The 18,328-nt window shown below is 40.5% G+C and overlaps 1 protein-coding gene across 1 annotated transcript in view; it reads right to left on the bottom strand.

The window, feature by feature from the left end:
- The window catches only part of LOC137297347 (uncharacterized), a 66,313-nt gene that overhangs the window by 26,067 nt on the left and 21,918 nt on the right, over nt 1-18,328 (bottom strand). Inside the window, exons 2-6 of the mRNA XM_067829356.1 lie at nt 7,538-7,556; nt 5,145-5,224; nt 3,715-4,088; nt 2,709-2,984; nt 1,943-2,161 (exon numbers count right to left, since the gene is read on the bottom strand). Of these exons, the coding sequence (XP_067685457.1) occupies nt 1,943-2,161; nt 2,709-2,984; nt 3,715-4,088; nt 5,145-5,224; nt 7,538-7,556 (968 nt within the window). The remainder of the gene's footprint in view (nt 1-1,942; nt 2,162-2,708; nt 2,985-3,714; nt 4,089-5,144; nt 5,225-7,537; nt 7,557-18,328) is intronic.

The following is an 18,328-nucleotide window of genomic DNA, read 5'->3' as shown; positions in this document are numbered from 1 at the left end:
AATAACGAACAAGGGTGGTGTTTGGTCGCCAAGAACGGCGAGACAACAGACTGCAAGACTTGATTCTGGTAACATTGAAATTCCCCTGAATAACGAACAAGGGTGGTGTTTGGTCGCCAATAATGCCTCCCCATATCATCACACCACTCGCTGACTTCTTGAATGCAGACTGCTGCAAAACGTGCACGTCGTCACCTGTAAGCTCTCTGTCGGCCGTCATTTTCTGTGGTGATGAGGACCCTACGCCAAACACGCACATGCCAGATGTGCACTAGTCTTGCCCATTGCAATCTTTCAAGTCGATGTTGTTGCGTTAGTCTCATTCCACGGAATTGCCGACAGCAATGTATTTCACCAGGTCACAAACTGCCTGAGGACAGTACACGACTGATGTGACGTCCCAACGCTGTTTCGGTCGTTTACGGTGCAGTAACAAATCGATTTCGGAGGTGTATCAGGCGTATGCGGTGATCTTCACGTAAGCTGGTTACACGTGGACGTCTCTTCCTTGGGCTGTCCTGTGTTCGACCTGTCTGTCAGGATCGACGGAGGAGTCTTGTTATCGTCAGTGGCGTACAACCATATCTGACGTTCGTCGCTCCCAAGCCTGACATCCCTATGGCCCTCTCTCGGTCCTGGCGTTAGTTGTATATTTTGAATGTGTTTTCAGCAGCTGTGATATGACGGGACCGATGCATTCCATTTATACCAAAATTATGCTCGTGCATTTTGTGCTAGGAGCATGAAACATGCTTTCCACATTTGTGACGTCATCACTCTCACCGTTCGAACGTGTTGCGTTTTGGCGAGTGGGGCCAACATTGCCGGCATGTCTACTTCTCATTAAGATTTTTCCCCAGTCCTATACTTTCCTTTGTCCGTGAGTTTATTAGTGAGTTGCCACAGCTAAAATAATAATTCGATATATCTGTGAATTCGCTGTAACGTCCTCTGTTTTACTGCAACCTATTCATCTTACGCATGTTTGACCAAATTTGTTAAACACTTATATATACATTAGCAGAACAATACACAGTGATTATAAGTTTTGTCTTGAACGTGTTTAAACCTAAGGGAGGATAACACCATATGGATGAACACCTTCGTTTTCGCTCTGACAGCGACTTTTCGGTGGAGGTTCGAACACAGTTATCCAGCCAGTTATTACTTCCTCACTGTCCCCGCCTCTCAAAGAAGTCACGTGGAAGTCGCGGTGGCTGAGCGGGCTCGGCGGCTGACTTTGTGTGCTAGTGATTAGGTGCCTGACTCTGAGGGTGTGGGTTCGAATCCCGGATGGGACTCAACCCAAAGAGTACAAGAATTTGTACTTTACAGAGAAAGTGAAATCCCAGATGTGATATATGTCGTTCTCAAAGAAATTGTTTGAACTTCAGAATGAAAGCGTAACCTCTACACGTTTAGACCATGGGGATGCTGTGTTCAGGCTGTGTTCAGGCTGTGTTCAGGCTGTGTTCAGGCTGTGTTTTGGGCAGACATAAGCTATGCCCTGTATGTGTATTTTAACGCGCCCGCTTGGGACAGCAGGCAGACAACAACATCATACATTGACAAACACGCCGAAGGTATCCTCGACATCGTCTCTCTTGATATTCAGTAGCCCATGCTTGTCGTAAGTGGCGACTAACGGGATCGGGTGGTCAGAGTCACTGACTTGAATGGCACATGCCGTCGTATCCCAAATGCGCAGTTCGATGCCCATGTCGTTGATCACTGGATTGTCTGGTGCAGACTCGATTTATTTACACACCGCCGGTATTCAGTTGGAATGGAGCTCTCTCTCTCTCTCTCTCTCTCTCTCTCTCTCTCTCTCTCTCTCTCTCTCTCTCTCTCTCTCTCTCTCTCTCTCTCTCTCTCTCTCTCTCTCTCTCTCTCTCTCTCAAACACACACACACACACACTTTACCTCTACATCATACGTTACCTCTACATCAGTAATGCAGATAAAGCTGGCTTGACCAACCCACACGTCGGCTTCGTCGTTGTATTCGGCGCCAGCGCTAACCCAGAACTTGCTACCGTTGTTGGGAACGGTGTCCAGCATTACTGCGTCGTAGTTTATGACGATCTGGTTATTCGCTTCACTCGCTGTGTCGAGCCCGCTATTGGTCACGTTGCCGAGGTTGATGACGGCGCGATCAATCTGAATGGGAATAACAGGGTCTTGTTTACTTGCCTATAATGTCCTGCGTTCAGATGCTGACTTGAACCCCAAATCATCCTGTTCCCTCAGAATTCGTCACCTCTTTCCGTAACCCCGAAATAATCCGATCTGATCACGACTGGTCACTAACATTTAATACACATTAGTACATAGTGAGCGGAAATAATAGATGGGGGGATTCAAAACAAATGACTGAATGAATTTGATTTTTATTGCTGTGGGAACTTTATCATTGTATTTGTGAAAAAGAAGCGGGCATATACGCAGAAATACTCGTTTCCTCCATTGTATTAATATTTCGGAATCGACATGGGACTTTGGGTTGTCTTGTGACATAATCGATGGTATGTTTCTCTGCGTGGTAAAATGGTCTTCACATTTCTATTTCCAGTTTAATATTGCTGGAATTTTGCTAAATGCTGTTTTAAACAATAATCACCGATGCACTCAACCCCGCAAAACAGTAATAATTCACGCAGACAAATAGGAATCAGGAATACGCGGTTCGTGACGTTATCTGACTTACGTATAGGTTATTGTCAATACTGTGAAGCTCCGGCACTTCAGTTCCGTCAAGTTGAATGTTTTTCCCCTTCGATTTTACTTTCACACCACAAAGCATCATGATAATGGTCTCGTTGTCAGGGGTGAATAGCTCCACTAACATGTCCGTTGTGCCCGTGGGGAAAGTGATGGTCAACTCAAAGGAAATCTTCTGACCAACTCTCATTTCCGTCTTGTTGGTGTGAGGAGCCAGTTTTATGAGGTCAAATGTTACGTTTGCCGGTGGATCGCCTGCAGCCTGAAACGAGGTATACGAATATATAAGAAGACATGTAGATCGCAGAGCGAAAAAAACATGACATCAAATCCTGAAATGTTTTTTCACACCGACTGATGTCATAGATACATATCCTCCATTTTTTAAATATTTCTTTGTCTTTGATCTGCAGAATTTAACACTGCAATATTTAGATGTGTAAACGACATGCATTCTTATATTCCACACACGCATGTTTATATGTTTCCGTATTTTCGGGGACAAGGGAATATTGAACCACTCTTCAGTGATCAGGATCTGACACATTTTAACATCCAAACTAAACAGACTGACAGATCCACTTTAGAATTGATCTTCAGTAACCCATGTTTATCGTAAAAGGCGACGGATAGAATGCCGAGCTCGCTGTCTTGGTTGGCACATGACTTTGGCTGCTACTTGCGCAGATCAATTCTCACCAGGTTGTCTGGTCCAGACTCGTTTATTTACAGATATAGCTGGAATATTGCTGAGTGCGGCGTAAAACTAAACTCACTCACTAAACTGACACAAAATACACCGACACACTATGAAGCCTGTGTCTCGCTTCAAGCATGATGTGTTGCTGTGTCGAATCAAATGAAATAGTTCCAAATCTGAACGACTGAACGCACTGAAAACGTTTTGATTCTTGATGCCATTTAGACAATGTTACTTCATAAAAGACAAATTTGATTTCTTCAATTACATCGTATTGGGAAGCTTCACTTACCCTTTTTGATATGTGGTGCTCGTAGCCGTTGTTGTTGCCGTTGCTGTATGCGTCGTTTGCCTCCCCAACAAGGGATTTGATGCTCAAGGTCATCTCAACGGCATTGGTGTCGCTGTCGTCTTTGTTTTCAGCAATGACGGTGACGGTATAGTGCTGACGTTTGAGCCTTGATGAGTCCAAAACCCGGATGACGCCTGTCGAAGGGTCGATCTTGAACGTGTTGGTATCGTCTTCAAGTGTGTACACGATGTGGTCACAGGGACAATCGGCAGACACGCAGGCTGTGGCGTTGTATACAATATCATCATTGCTGGCCTGGTCTGCCGTCAACTCAGTCACTTGGTACGACATTTCAAAGTTCGGCTTCAGCCTCACTGTTGACAGAAAACAGGAAATATTCTACATAAACTGTCAGACGTGTCGAAGTATTTTGTGGCAGGTAGCCACAGCCCAAAGATGCATTGCAGCATGACATCAGTGAAGTTGCTGTACAGTCTATAGTCCGTCACACAGTCCCTGAGCCGCATTATTTTCCACACTACCAAGCCATCTCTGCAATGCTAAAAGCCTTAAATGAAGCAAGTCTGGATTTCCACAGGTTCTGAATCTCTGATCTCCCTCGTCCTCTTTTCCAGTTTATATAGGTTAGCCTGTTACTATCACAATTATACATATTCAGAGACTAAGCATTTGTGTATACAGTATACAATAACACAACAAAGTTCAGAAAGTCATATCGACCGAATTAAAATTGCGGTAACACCAACTTCAAAATGTTATACCGCTTGCATTAACACTGCAGAACCACATATTTCAAAATGTAACAAATCTGCAGTATCACAATATTTAAAAATGTTATAGCAACTGCATTGGCATTATAATACCACATATTTCAAATGCGATATTGCGATCTGGTGAGTCACGCACACCTTTCCCAACAGGATAATGCTCGCCTGACTCAAAATCTGCTGCAGCACAACAGCACTGTCTTAGCATGGCCAGCCAGGTCACCAGACCTTGTGCCATTCGAAAATACTTGAGAATCACCCTGACATCCATGCACGACCTTAGCAATGCCCTTCAAATGGAACAGGGGAACGCCAGCCTTCATCAGGTTCGGCAGCTCATCAGAAGCTTGAGAAAGCGTTATGTGGCCTTACAGCAAGCTGAGGGCCGACACACTCGATACTGACCTCTTCCTGTTGATTGCGAACTTCACTGATCACGCCTCTCACTTTGTAGTACACAGGCGTTCCATTTTGTAATGATATCAAAACTATTTGTTTCAGCTTCGGAATCGAAAACGGCAAAAGTAAAGGTTAAAACTATTAAGTGATTCTTATCCTCATTTCTTTCTGTTTAGTGTCCTTTGTCATTGGGTGTTGCTAAACGTTTGCTGTTAAAATGTTGCTAACATTATCAAATCTTACCGTAGTCACTGCAACATGTCCCTGTGTAACACGCCTGACAGGTCGTCCCATCACTGCTGAATCTACTGGCACCTTTTGCACTGAAAAAGTATTATATATTTTTTTTTTAAAATGATAGTCGGTTGATCGTCACAAGAGTTATTATGTCATAACTAGATTTCTGTGAATATTTTGTGGTGACTAATAGCCTTCTTTAGGAATAAACATGGTATTTTGGCAGCCAAAAGCACACAAAAAACGTGATTACCTCTTTAAAATGTCAAGCTTTAATTACGCTGTCATAACGTTCCAAATGACATAGCATCAAAACCAGATTCCATGTCATAACGTTCCATGGCTGACATAGCATCAAAACGAAACCTAATCCTCTGATCCTTTGTATTGTAATTGTAATCCTTTGACATTTCGGACCACCCGATCATCTTTCGTCACGACCAGGAGCCTTGAAGACCTGACCAGGAACCTTGAAGACCTCACCAGGAGCCTTGAAGGCCTGGCCAGGAGCCTTGAAGACCCGCGTTACAGTTGGTGCTTGTCGTAACAGGCGAATATCGGAATCTGGTTATAAGGCACTCTTAGTTGGTTGGCACATATCATCGTATCCCAATTACAGTTCGAAGGTTATGCTGTTGGTCACTGGATTGTCTGCTCCAAAAGACTCGTTTAGTTACAGACCGTCGCCACGTAGCTGGAATATTGCTGAGTGCGGAGGTAGTAAACAAACAAACAAACAAATCCTACGATCAGGATAGATTAACCGGGATTTATTCAGGATTCATCATTGTTTTCTTTCATCCAAATTCATGGACATATGGACGCAAGTCAAGTGTATATTCTATATGAAGACCACAGTTCAACCCACATCATGACTGACATTGAATTATATTGGTACGTAGATAAACATTCCAAATTTAACAACGTTTCCCGCGACTTCTATGCACAGTACTAGACTTTTGGCAACATTTTATTTTGAAGTCATAAGCATTTTAAATTTATGCGATACATTACTTTGGCTGTATGAAGGGAAGCAACTCTGAGCACGTGGTACCATTAAACTTGATTATAGCTTAATTTGTGTATAAAGAAACACGGCGTTGTCACTCACAAGTTGAGAAAAACACACAATCCCCAAATCAGGTGTAAACAGTACAAATAGTAATTCGAGACATGACTATGTCAGTTATAGTTGTCGAAGTACATCGACTTATCATAAACCGTCTTGAAATGCGATCTGCTGTTTTAACAAGACCTTTCCCTTATTATTCATTAAAAGGAGTAGTTCGTCTGTTTTCAACACTTTTCAACGTTCTTTTCACTCTGAAAGAACCCATTTAGTACATGGCAGGCTATTTCACGTCCAATTTTTAGCGTACATATTGAATGGTATTCCTACATAATTGAACAATTGGCCTTCACAGGCAACTGACCCAACAGCCCATGCGTGCAAATGTTAGAGCGTTGTATTGTTAAAACATGCATGGTCATTGTAATAATTCAAAAATAAACAAGTGTGTACTCGTACAGTCGGATTTATGTCTTGGAGTGCGTGCGTGTGTGCAAGTCAGTTTAAGTTATGGTACGATATATCAGTTAAGTGAGTTAATGTAGATGCTGCAAGTATATACTTTGGTTATAACCACGGGTACACTACGTTCGACCTACACCAAATGATCGTATATTGTCTCGGGGTTGTTAGCAGTAGCACGCCTTTAAGAAAAGTTCAGAACATATGATTGGTTTTATGTTTATTGGGACTGTTGTGGTTTTTGCGTATTTATTTCGGGGTGGTGGGTTTAATACGTCAGGCAAAATGACTTTTACCATCAATTGTCTAAAATAACTCCCAAATAATACTCATGAACAGCCTGGTTACATTCAATAACTGGCATTGATTATATTATTGTCGTTCGCGAAAGTGAAGTATGCAAATTCAGTGTAAGAATAAATGGTCATAAAAACATATTATATTTCGGGAATATTTCCCTACAGTATGAAAACATACGATAATGTTCGAGAAAGTATAAATATATAAAATAAACTCCCAACAATGGAAGATAATCTCGGCTGCGCACAGTTCGAGAAAGTTATCTCACAACGTGAAATTCAGTTAGACAATAAATGATATTTAATATTCTTGATTGAATGTTACATTGCAGTTTGAAAAAGCAATTTTTTTGTTTGACAATGGATGTTCTTCGAGATCCACTGTGACAATCAGAAAAAGTACCTTCCAATGAGACCCTTAAAGAGCCGGTTAAAATTGGTCTTCAGCAACCCGTGCTTGTCGTGCAATGCTGTTAACAGGGTCGGGTGGTCAGGTTTACTGACTTTCTTGATAATTGTGTAGTTCGACACTGATTTCTATCGACTGGTATAAATATCAAGTCACTTACCATTCCTTGCTAGAGGAACCTGCAAAACAACAATATTAGAATCAGATCAATGACGACATAAACGAACAACACTGAACCTGGCATGGCCGGTTCGTAGAATCATACGTAGTAAAGATAAGTGCTGTGACAGGTACGGTTGACAGTCTTCAACTGAACGTTAATAGGGCCAATAAATATTTCACCATGATAATTGGCTTAAGTGGAAACTGAAGGTCATCACAGTGCCTGACATTAATGGCAAACCGATCCGTTGATTGGAACAGCCCCGTCGGCTGTTTCTGAATATATCCAGAATATTACTTCCAGATTTTTCTAGACCCCGTATTGCCACCAATTAAGTACTTACATTACTTCTCTGCCTTGATAATAACAATCATACATGCACGGCTATTCACAAATATGATTTTTCCCGTGCGTTAGCAGAGAGTTCAGAATATGTACTAGAATTTGTACTATCAAGAATGTGCAATCACAAATATTATCGACTTAGTTACACAAAATATACAGAAGCCATGAACGGGTAGATGATGAAAGGCTGTTACTTTTGCACAGTAGCGTAATGTTTTTTTCAGACATTCAATATCATATGGTACCAGACCATCAGTTGCCGGAAATGATAACGTTCACGTCAAAGTCGGCTAGAATGTGATCATGTTACCACCGGGAAAATGCCAAGCATTTAAATTAGAGTTTATATTAAAGCATAATCACGATAGCATTCATTGAACATTAATGTCTCGTTGAATGAATCGTTACGAGCTATTGATTACCAATAACCTTGCGATACCGATCAAATCGTGAACAAACAGTGTTACGGCACTGTAGCTCACCTTCCTATATATTGGACAAATGGAATAATTTGCAAAAGCAGCCGATCAAGTCGGTCAAACGGCTGATTCAGAATATCCATATTCATGTATTTTATGAAATTATAACCCCTTCTTAATGAGAAATGTTTTGCCTGATATTATTGTGCTTATTATCATTTGTCACAGTATGAAATTACTTCCCAAATGATACCCCGACTATATGCATAACCAAAATTCTGGTTAGTGTCATGTTTAGCCTTGAGTGCCCGCTGTGTGCTATTTGTTTTCTTTTATATAATCTTAGAACGTCATCTCTTGTGTCTCCCCTATCAGTGATAGAGCTTCCAAAACAAGCTGGTGTCCCCGCCGTGATAATGCTGGAATATTGTCAAAAGAGGCGTAAAACATACTCACTCACTCACTCACTCAATTATCCAACATTTTAAACGTGACGTTGACAAGTAACTATTTCCCTACGGCGGAAAATCTTACTACTGATATAGAATGTCTCACAGGGTGATATTCAGCAGCAGCTCTAAATTGTTTGACACGAAATAAATGACAAGGACACAACCCTTTCCAGCACCCCACAAAACAAATGCCCTACAATTAGCCTCTTATGTTTTCCTTTCTCAATGATTCGACAAGCAGGCTGCTCTCTGATACCCGCTACAGATATGACATTAATGACGTAGTTATTGGTAGTCAGATTGCTTTATCAGGTTCGTACAACGGGAGATGTTAAAAGAAAATCAATGTTACTAAGACCTTTAGAAAACATATTGATTCTAAACAACCGATATCGATTTCAGAATCATTGCAAGGTGGCAATGTGCTGAATCGATGTTTTTGAATTGACATGAAGAATGGTCAAGGTGTGATGCGCAATTAATAAGTCTTGCTGATGGATACATTTCTAATACTCCTGGGGAGGTCAATAACGAGGTTATTACAGGGCATGATGGAAACAACCGATACCGTCCGAATGATGTCACAATTCAGAAATGGATATGATTCTTTAATGGAACTGGAAGAAGCCTCGTTGGCTTTTAATGGGACTCGCATGATTTAAACGGGAATTTCGATTAATGGGTACGACTATTATTGGTACTACTAATTGATCGATGAATGTTTGTGCCGGTTTTTCAGATCGAGTGAGTGAGTGTAATAATATCTTATTTTATGAGTTTCATTTCATGAGTGCCACGCTTCGACAGAAATCCCTGACGTACAGAATCGTGAATGCTTCACGATTGTACAAGAGTGTGCATCGAAACGTCACTCTCACGAAACACTCTTCGTTACTGATACTACTCCAAGAAATGGGGTGTTGAGTGAGTGAATGAGCGGGATGGTTGAGTACGTGGCCTAGTAGTTAAAGCGTACGCTCGTCGTGCCGGAGACCAGGGTTCGATTCCCGTGTGAAGCCTATTTCTGGTGCCATCCGTCATATTTCTGAAAGCGATGTAAAAGTAACCTCACTTGGTCCTGACACACCAAGAACCCAAACAAAGTCCATGGGCGAAAAATGTGTTGGGATAGAAGAGAGATGACATTAAACTATTTTCTTGTGTCGTCTGCAAAACTTATTGATGGCTACGAAACGACTTGCCCCACATTCCAATAAATACACTTTGACAAAGGCTATTCTGGCATTCAAATCATCCCCGTTTTGCACAGCTTTGCACAACTGGACGATTTGGCCAACGGTCAATACCCGATGGAGTGACCACAAGAATAGATATATAGATTGAATCTAGTGAATCTAGCATGTGAGGTGTAAAAACCTAGAAATCGGAAAAACGCTTGATAATTGAACAAAACCTAAAACCTAAATACATAACGCATATTTCTTAAAAAACACCAAAAAGACCATCCGGTACTTTATGAAAAGTCTTTGAGACTACAAACCACCCTCCGAAGCCTATTTCTGGTGCCCATTGCCTTGATATTGCAGAAAGTCATACACCATTAGGGCATATCCCATACTGCAAGCACACGACTTTCAAATACCAATGAATGCATATAAGAAAAGGTAATACATCCATACAGATGAAACATTTCCAAAGGAATAGAATAAATTTTCATTTTCCCTTAATTTCTCTTCATCATCTATTTCCTCTTTGTCTTCATCATGCGCGTTATCAATCGTGTAAAATCCAACACTTTCGGTATGTAAACGATGTAAAACTAAACATACTCTCTCAGTCACTCATTTACCCACAAATCACTCTGCAGGACTGATGCTCCTGAACGGAGAGTCATTTCGAATACTTGATTGTGTTCCCCAAGCATGGCTATAGTCATCACTTCAGCCCTACCCCCTACAATGTTTGTTTGTTTGTTTGTTTCTTTGTTTGTTTATTTGTATGTGTAATACAGCGTTCAGCAATATTCCAGCTATATGACGGCGACCTGTAAGTGGTCACCAGACAACCCAACGACTGACACCATGAACATCGATCTACACAGAAGGTGACACACGATGTCATCCATCATCAGCAATCCTGACCACTGACCCCGTTAGTCGACGTCCCGTTAGTCGACGCCCCGTTAGTCGACGTCCCGTTAGTCGCAAGCACAGATAACAAAAGAACAACTCCAACTAGCACCTTCTCTCGAGGCCGTCCCTTCTACACAGACATGTTTTGATACAGCGAAAAAACACTATCCCCTAGACACGAACTAAATGAGATCGATATATTATTGATCCATTTCACATGAGTGAACGTGAAAATATTGTCATATCTTAACTGTCATCTCCAAATTGACATACTGCATTTGCGTTGTCCAAACAGAAATACTACAGGCTACGAGTATACCTTTCAAGATACGATCAAATGTTCTGCCTAGGTTCGCATCAAATTTACAAAGTGGAAATGATAAAAAAGGACGATCTTCTATTACAGACCCCATGAATCCTAATATCTGTGTTTCACTCAGGTCACCGGAAGTTCATTGGTGGGTGTATGATACGAGACCAGAAAGTCTCTGCGAGCAATGAGTGAGTGAGTGAGTGAGTGAAAGTTTATAGTCACAGCGACAATATTTCAGCCATGCCGTGACTTAAAATAGTTGTAAATTCATGGGAATTTCGCAAATTTGAAAAACCTGTTGACGAAGGACAGTAAAACCTATTCGTATATCATAGTAAAGGGAAGTATAACAAGCATGCTTCTCTAATACAGGATTCCAAATTAGAACAAGACAATATGGCGCAGGATCGCCAACAAATGATAGTAGGTCACAACTCTAGGGAATCATTGGGACTTACTTTACTTTGGCTACATGCATGGAGCCTAAATGGATGTACACCATCCCTGCAGACATTGCCGATTGTACTGATATTTAGGCATAATAAGACAACAAATATTCTTCGATTTGAAAGGTATGTCGAGCTTAATTCACATTGAAAGTTTTAGGACATACGTGCTCTCTTAGGTGGACCATTGAGTAATGTGAGACAATGGCGTCGCTAGAACTAATGGGTGACAGTAAGAGCATGCTAAGATACCAATACAACTATCCTGTCAGTGACGCCAACGGGTTCTTAGTATAGTCAAAGTTTGAGCAGCTAGGAGAAATCTACCTCGATGGTGAAAACTAGGAACAGCTAACTGTGCTGAAAGACAGTGGTGAAACAGAGACAATATGAGATTCTAAATCTGCTATCGAATCCTTTTCTCCCAAGTAAGGTTACTCATCGCAGAATTTGAGCCTTAGATTACTCGTGTCCCCGTTATACAGTGTACTTGTACGTGCATGCAGCGTCTTTACATATAGCGTAACTTAATAGTTAATACTGATTAGTCCAGGTACAGTAAAATTGTACTATATATTAGCAAAGCTCAGTATCTGCCCCTAACGTTGGTCTTCATGATATATGTGCACCCCCAGAATACTGAATCCACCCTTATCTCGTCACCTCCACACACAATCCTCACATTATTCCCTCCTCCATCACCTCTCTCACCCGCCCACACCGGGTGCTGTTAGGCCATTCTTTCGAATGATTTTGTTCCATACTTTTAATCGCAGTGTATTTTAAAATATTAGCTTTCACACATTTTGCATACAATTACCACCGGCTGGAAGGACGGTGTAAATCTGGCTGGAGAGCCGCCCAGGAAGCAGAAATGTTGTACGTGCCTCCCTACCCAACCAGCATTATGAAATAATCCAACCAGCATTATAAAATAACCCAACCAGCATTATAAAATAATCTCAGACTAGTCGTAAGTAGAATCTGCACCCAACAGCAAAAGTCGGGCAACTCTTCTTTTGTCACGTTTCCAAAAAGAAGACATAAACATGCACGCTATTACGAGATTTTATTTTTTTTCGAAAATTGCGTTTCTTTTGCTGTTCATCATTTTTACGTAGGTTTCACCAATTTGGACACAATGGCATACAGACCAGTCAACACGTTCGACAGATCGTGGGAATTATATTGCCATACTTCAAGCAGCCTGCTTGTGTTGTTCCAGAAACATATATGAAACGTAAGTGTGGGTTTTTCCCCTCGAGATCAAGACTGGTTTTGACTGGGGACTACAATCCAATTTCATGCTGTTCAAACAGTATCGAAGCACACAAATGCGAATTGTAACTTTCTAAAGATATCGACTGCAAGTTGCGAAGATTTTTAACAAGTCAATGGAGTGGAACCAAGATACCGAAGAGAGATTTCTATTACAATTCAGACAACTTAAACAGATAGACTGATGGATGAACGCACCTACTGTAGTCACGGGAGTAACTGAAACGTATAGACTCAATAGCATTCCAGAATCAACTTACGTTAGGTCGGTTCCACTTAAACCAGTGACCGCCATTTATCCGTTCAGTTTTCTCGTGGTTGATTGCAATTTCTACAATTTAAGCGATTCGCACTGATAATGACTTGACTCTTGAACAGAAACAAGCGGCAACCACGGGATGTAGTCGGCGTGACGGTGTTATAATTAAGCTACAGTGTTATATGCTGGGTTAGTGGCTATGAGCGTTAAACTGGTTCAATTCGATCAATATAGGTGTAATTAGCGGCATAGCAAATAAGACAAGAAGTACATATTTGATGCATGATGATGAACTCAACGCTGTTGTAAGTTATTAAGAAGTATTGCCGAACCGGATGCACGATGATGAACTCAACGTTATTGTAAGTTATTAAGAAGTATTGTCGAACCGGATGACTACACGCTGATAGTCGTTTGCAAACAATGATTTTTTACTTAATTACGACGAATATGTTTCGGGTGATCTGTGAACTTTAGGAGGTCAAGGCTGATTAGTATTTTAAGAAAGGTTATGACCCTACGTCATACTTACGTGTGCTTATCGTGTCCAATGAAAACTATGAAAACATCACAATTCTGTCCTGATGAATTTTATAATTGCCTCATGAAATACAACACTATCGCTGGTCATTTATGCCACAAAAATACATGATGACCGAGCTTTACGACCTTTAACATAAACTGGATCGGCAATATTGATTAACATGCCGCGACCATCAATCACATTACCCCAACGTCTGGCTCTTTTATCATCACATCGGAATAACCTTCTATTTACAACATTAGCTGGTACTTTCTGTTCGATTGTCTTGTGTACAATCAGAAACAACTACATCCGAAATAGATGAACGCATAGATGATAGCTATCACTGACAGCGGGGTTATCAGCAACGAACAATGCTCATTCCAGGGAAATAATATTTACGACTATACACGAATGCAGTAATTGCTCATGGTAATTGAAGCTTTGTCATATCGGGGATGTCAATAAAAGAAGACGAAATTAAACATATACGTTAATATTCCACCGTTAGGTAGCCGGTAATCACGTTCAAAGGGACGCAATGTAGATTTGTTGACTAAGTGATGAGGTTTACGAGGTACTCGGAGACATTGGGCATTGCCAGTATTTGAGTTGTACACTAGGATCGATAGCAGTATGGGAAAAGCGCTGTAGTGACCCAGAGAATGTTGGGCCATTGCAGATGAGTGTAAAACTGGTTTAGTTTTGTTTAAATACACTGTACAGCAAAAGAAACGCAACGTTTTGTCGGGGTCTTAAAAGACAGAAACATGATCCCTTACCATGATCCCTGATTCCACTTTTTTTCGAAATTTGCGTTTCTTTTTCTGTTCAGTACATGATTGTACAAACACAGCACAGAGTCCTTTGTTTTTTGCACGTTTCAGATATGTTCCACAACGGACCCATGAATTCTCCAGACAATAATTTGTGTCACTCAAGCGTTATGTCACACACGTATATTTCAAAGATAACACCACAGGATAAGGACACGAACAGAATCATGTGTTCGTAACATTTGATACAAATGTAACTAAAATGACAAATCAAGATGTGCTACCCCGACGATCTCTTTGGATCAAACCCACTCTTCTTCAACTCAACCCACATACATGGGTCCGTCGTGGAACAGTTCTGAAATCGGATTTCACGAAGTCATCATTATTTATATTTAAATAAATGTACATCTTTAAACAAGACACACTCCTTGGCGTTACCGTTCTCACAACACGATTTCAGTTTGCACTCAGGAAAATGTATATAACTGCAATCGACCGAATTGACTTGACTTTGCGTGTGGTTGTGACGGGAAGGAGTGATCCAACAGGATACGCCAGGGGACTTATAAACTCCAGTTTGATTGCAGTTATATACATTTTCCTGAGTGCAAACTGAAATCATGTTGCGAGAACAGTAACGCCAAGGAGTGTGTCTTGTTTCAAGATGTACATATACGTTAACTTACAGTTGAAATATGTTTTAATGTAGTAGGCTGTGTCGTTCAGGACGGTGGTCATCACACATCCCATATCAACAATATCACCTAAACTGAAGTACATAAATCATAATTTATTAAAAGCAGATGACCACCCTAAAGGTCAACACAAGAGAACAGTGTTCACCTTCTAAATGCAGGTCATTTTAAGATTTCGATTGTATCATTAACAAAATTGTAATCGTATCAATGTGTGATGATAACGGGTGTCCATCAAACCGCGATCGTATCCTCCTCCACCAGCTGTATCCGTTCTAACACAGGCAAAGCCAAGTCAATAGTTCACGTGGACCAGCACAGGAATGTACGATTTCATGTAAATGCTAGAAATTGTTTCATTTTACGATACACACATAGCATAATTGTTAATGTGTGATATGAGGTCACGTAAAATATTCACCGGTATTTAAATATAAATAATGATGACTCCGTGAAATCCGATCTCGGCAATGTTGGACTAGTCTATTGTGCAAAGTGGTAGCGGGGTAGCCTAGTGGTTAAAGCGTTCGTACGTCATGCCGAAGACCCGGGTTTGATCCCCCACATGGATACTTTGCGTTATGCCTATTCTGGTCATATAGCCGGAATATTGCTAAACGTGGCCCCAAACCAGGGTTTGGAATTTTACTAATAGTTTCACATGCATGAAAAGAAGAAACAACCTATTCTCGCGTTACAGATTTTCATAGCTCGCCCACATTTTGATCATCCAACCATTACCTTTATGCCGTGACCGTTCCATCTAACGGGGTCGATCTTATTTAAGATCTTATGTTCAAGAGTAGGTTCGAATCTCAACAATGATATTATAGAACACAGGTTTGTCCTGATATAAACCACTCCTTGATATCCATTGTTATTTAAGATTTATAGTTACGTATTTAATACATATTGATAATACATTGACTTCAATTGTGTTCAACTGTGTTCGACTTGACCTGGAACCATCAATATCATCACTGAACATTTATCAAGATGGTCACCTTGGTAATACTGTAGCAGTACCATATTTATTCACAGAACATGACGCAGGACATCACGACAGCCACAGCTGCAGAAAGATCAAACACGTTCTACCGGTACAGGCGAGCTAATATTGACAGACATGATGACAAAGACGCTGTACACTGTCTAGCAGAATGCCTCAACCCTGATCGATGACAGCTTATGTATTTTTGATGTCGTATACCTGCTACGGCAACCATTAGCATGGCATTCCCGATGATGGATATAGCCAAGGTATCATTGAAATGCCTCTTGAAACTGATCCCCTCTAGCAATGAATAAATGATGAAGTCAAAACGGAGATGCTCATATTTCACGAATTTGTCTCCAGACTCCTTTGAAATCTTGACTTTTGTTGTAAACGATGGCCTACTGTGTGGCTATGGCCGACGGTTGCTTCTAGGTCAAATTACTTACATATCGGAAAAATATGCAACCATCCAAACATTAGATCATGAAAAGTTAATATGTTTTATCATCACTAAGCACTCGTTTAAACACTGCGGCGTGAACGATTATTTTCGGGGGAAATATGTATGGGACGATAAGGAGATTTGTTTTGGCTTTGGCCCGGTAGTATATGTTCCGTGAATATCAGCATTGTGTTTACCTATCTCCCTCATTCCTATCTAGTGTTGCTATGGTTGCAAGTGAGTTTGAGGAATTACCTCTGCCTGCTGACAAAAATGGTTTAAAGGTATTTACAATATTCACTTATGAATCTTTCAAACCTGCTCAAAGTCACAGTAAAACACAGACGGGAAATCAACTCGCGTGTCGTTTACGTTTAAAGTTTAAATGTACATTTTTGTGAAACGAACAACCTGTGTAAAGTTGTTTAAAATATTATGAGAACATTCCTGAATTAGCAGTTTATTACACGGCAAGCGGACCACCGACGTATGGATTTTGGTACAAATTATGTTGTAGCATTCGTGACATTAAATAACAAAAATCGATTACTTGCTAAATATTCTAATTAATTGTTGGCACATCAATAACAATCCTCTATATGTACATCGGGAGTTTTTTTTACCGCTGGTCGTCTTGGCTTAATTATTTACATTATTGTTGAAATTTATGTGTGCAACGGCCATCTTCTTTTAACAAACAGTGCGGTTAACAAGAGCTAAATAGACGTTAGTTGTAAGGTACTGACAGCTGAATCATTAGAAATCCTGAGGCAATATCCAGTCACAAACATGGGAAGTATGTTAAAGGGACGAAATTATGTGGCCTGTAAATCCGTCTGCTGAGTGAGTGAGTGAGTGAAAGTAAAAAAATGAGTGGCAGCTTTGATGAACAACAATTATTAGACAGAATTAAGTTTGTTATTCTTTCTTTTCTTCAGACTGTAAGTCACAGAGATATCTGTAAAATGTTTTCACCACATAGAATATACCTTGGAATAGTATCAAATAATAATTGAATAAATTAAATGTGTATTCAATTATTTTGAGGTTCAAACGAATTATACGCAGGTTTCGTAATGCTAAGATATTAAATTCTAACGTCTTACAAGAATGTTTACAGGCGTTATACCTAACTTTACTCACTAACTTTACAAAAGCTACAAATTTAAAAAGATTGGGTTTTCACATCAACTACATAGAAGTATCCGGGTGTACGAATTCGATTATCCGGACAGCCGTGAAAATAACAAATAGATCACTACAACTCACGTGATGTGGTGAGTGAATTTAGTTTTACGCCCCACTCGGCAATATCCCACCTACATGGCGGCGGTCTGTAAATAGTCGAGTCTGGACCTGACAATCCACTGATCAACGGGCGTGAGCATCGATGTACGCGACTGAGATATGGCAGCATGGGTCACCCAACTCAGCAAGCCTGATTACGTACCCGATCCCATTAGTTGCCTGTTACGACAAGCATAGGTTACTGAAGATTAATTCTAACCCCGATCTTCATGGACTCAGGTGATGCAGATCATTTAAGGTGAAAGAAAAATATAGCTTTAACTGGTGACGTATTACAGGTGACGCAGTATGGTAGAAACTGGTTGGTTATACGTGTTCAGCATATTCATTGTAACTGGTTCGTTGGTTCCCGTTCGTCATGATTCAAAAAAAATTATTATGAGCATTTTTGTCGGGACAGGATCAACACAACCATTTTATCAAACATAATTGTTTTATT

The sequence above is a fragment of the Haliotis asinina genome, chromosome 9 (assembly GCF_037392515.1).
Source record: "Haliotis asinina isolate JCU_RB_2024 chromosome 9, JCU_Hal_asi_v2, whole genome shotgun sequence".
Lineage (NCBI taxonomy): Eukaryota > Metazoa > Mollusca > Gastropoda > Lepetellida > Haliotidae > Haliotis > Haliotis asinina.
This window is presented reverse-complemented; position numbering and strand designations above follow the sequence as displayed.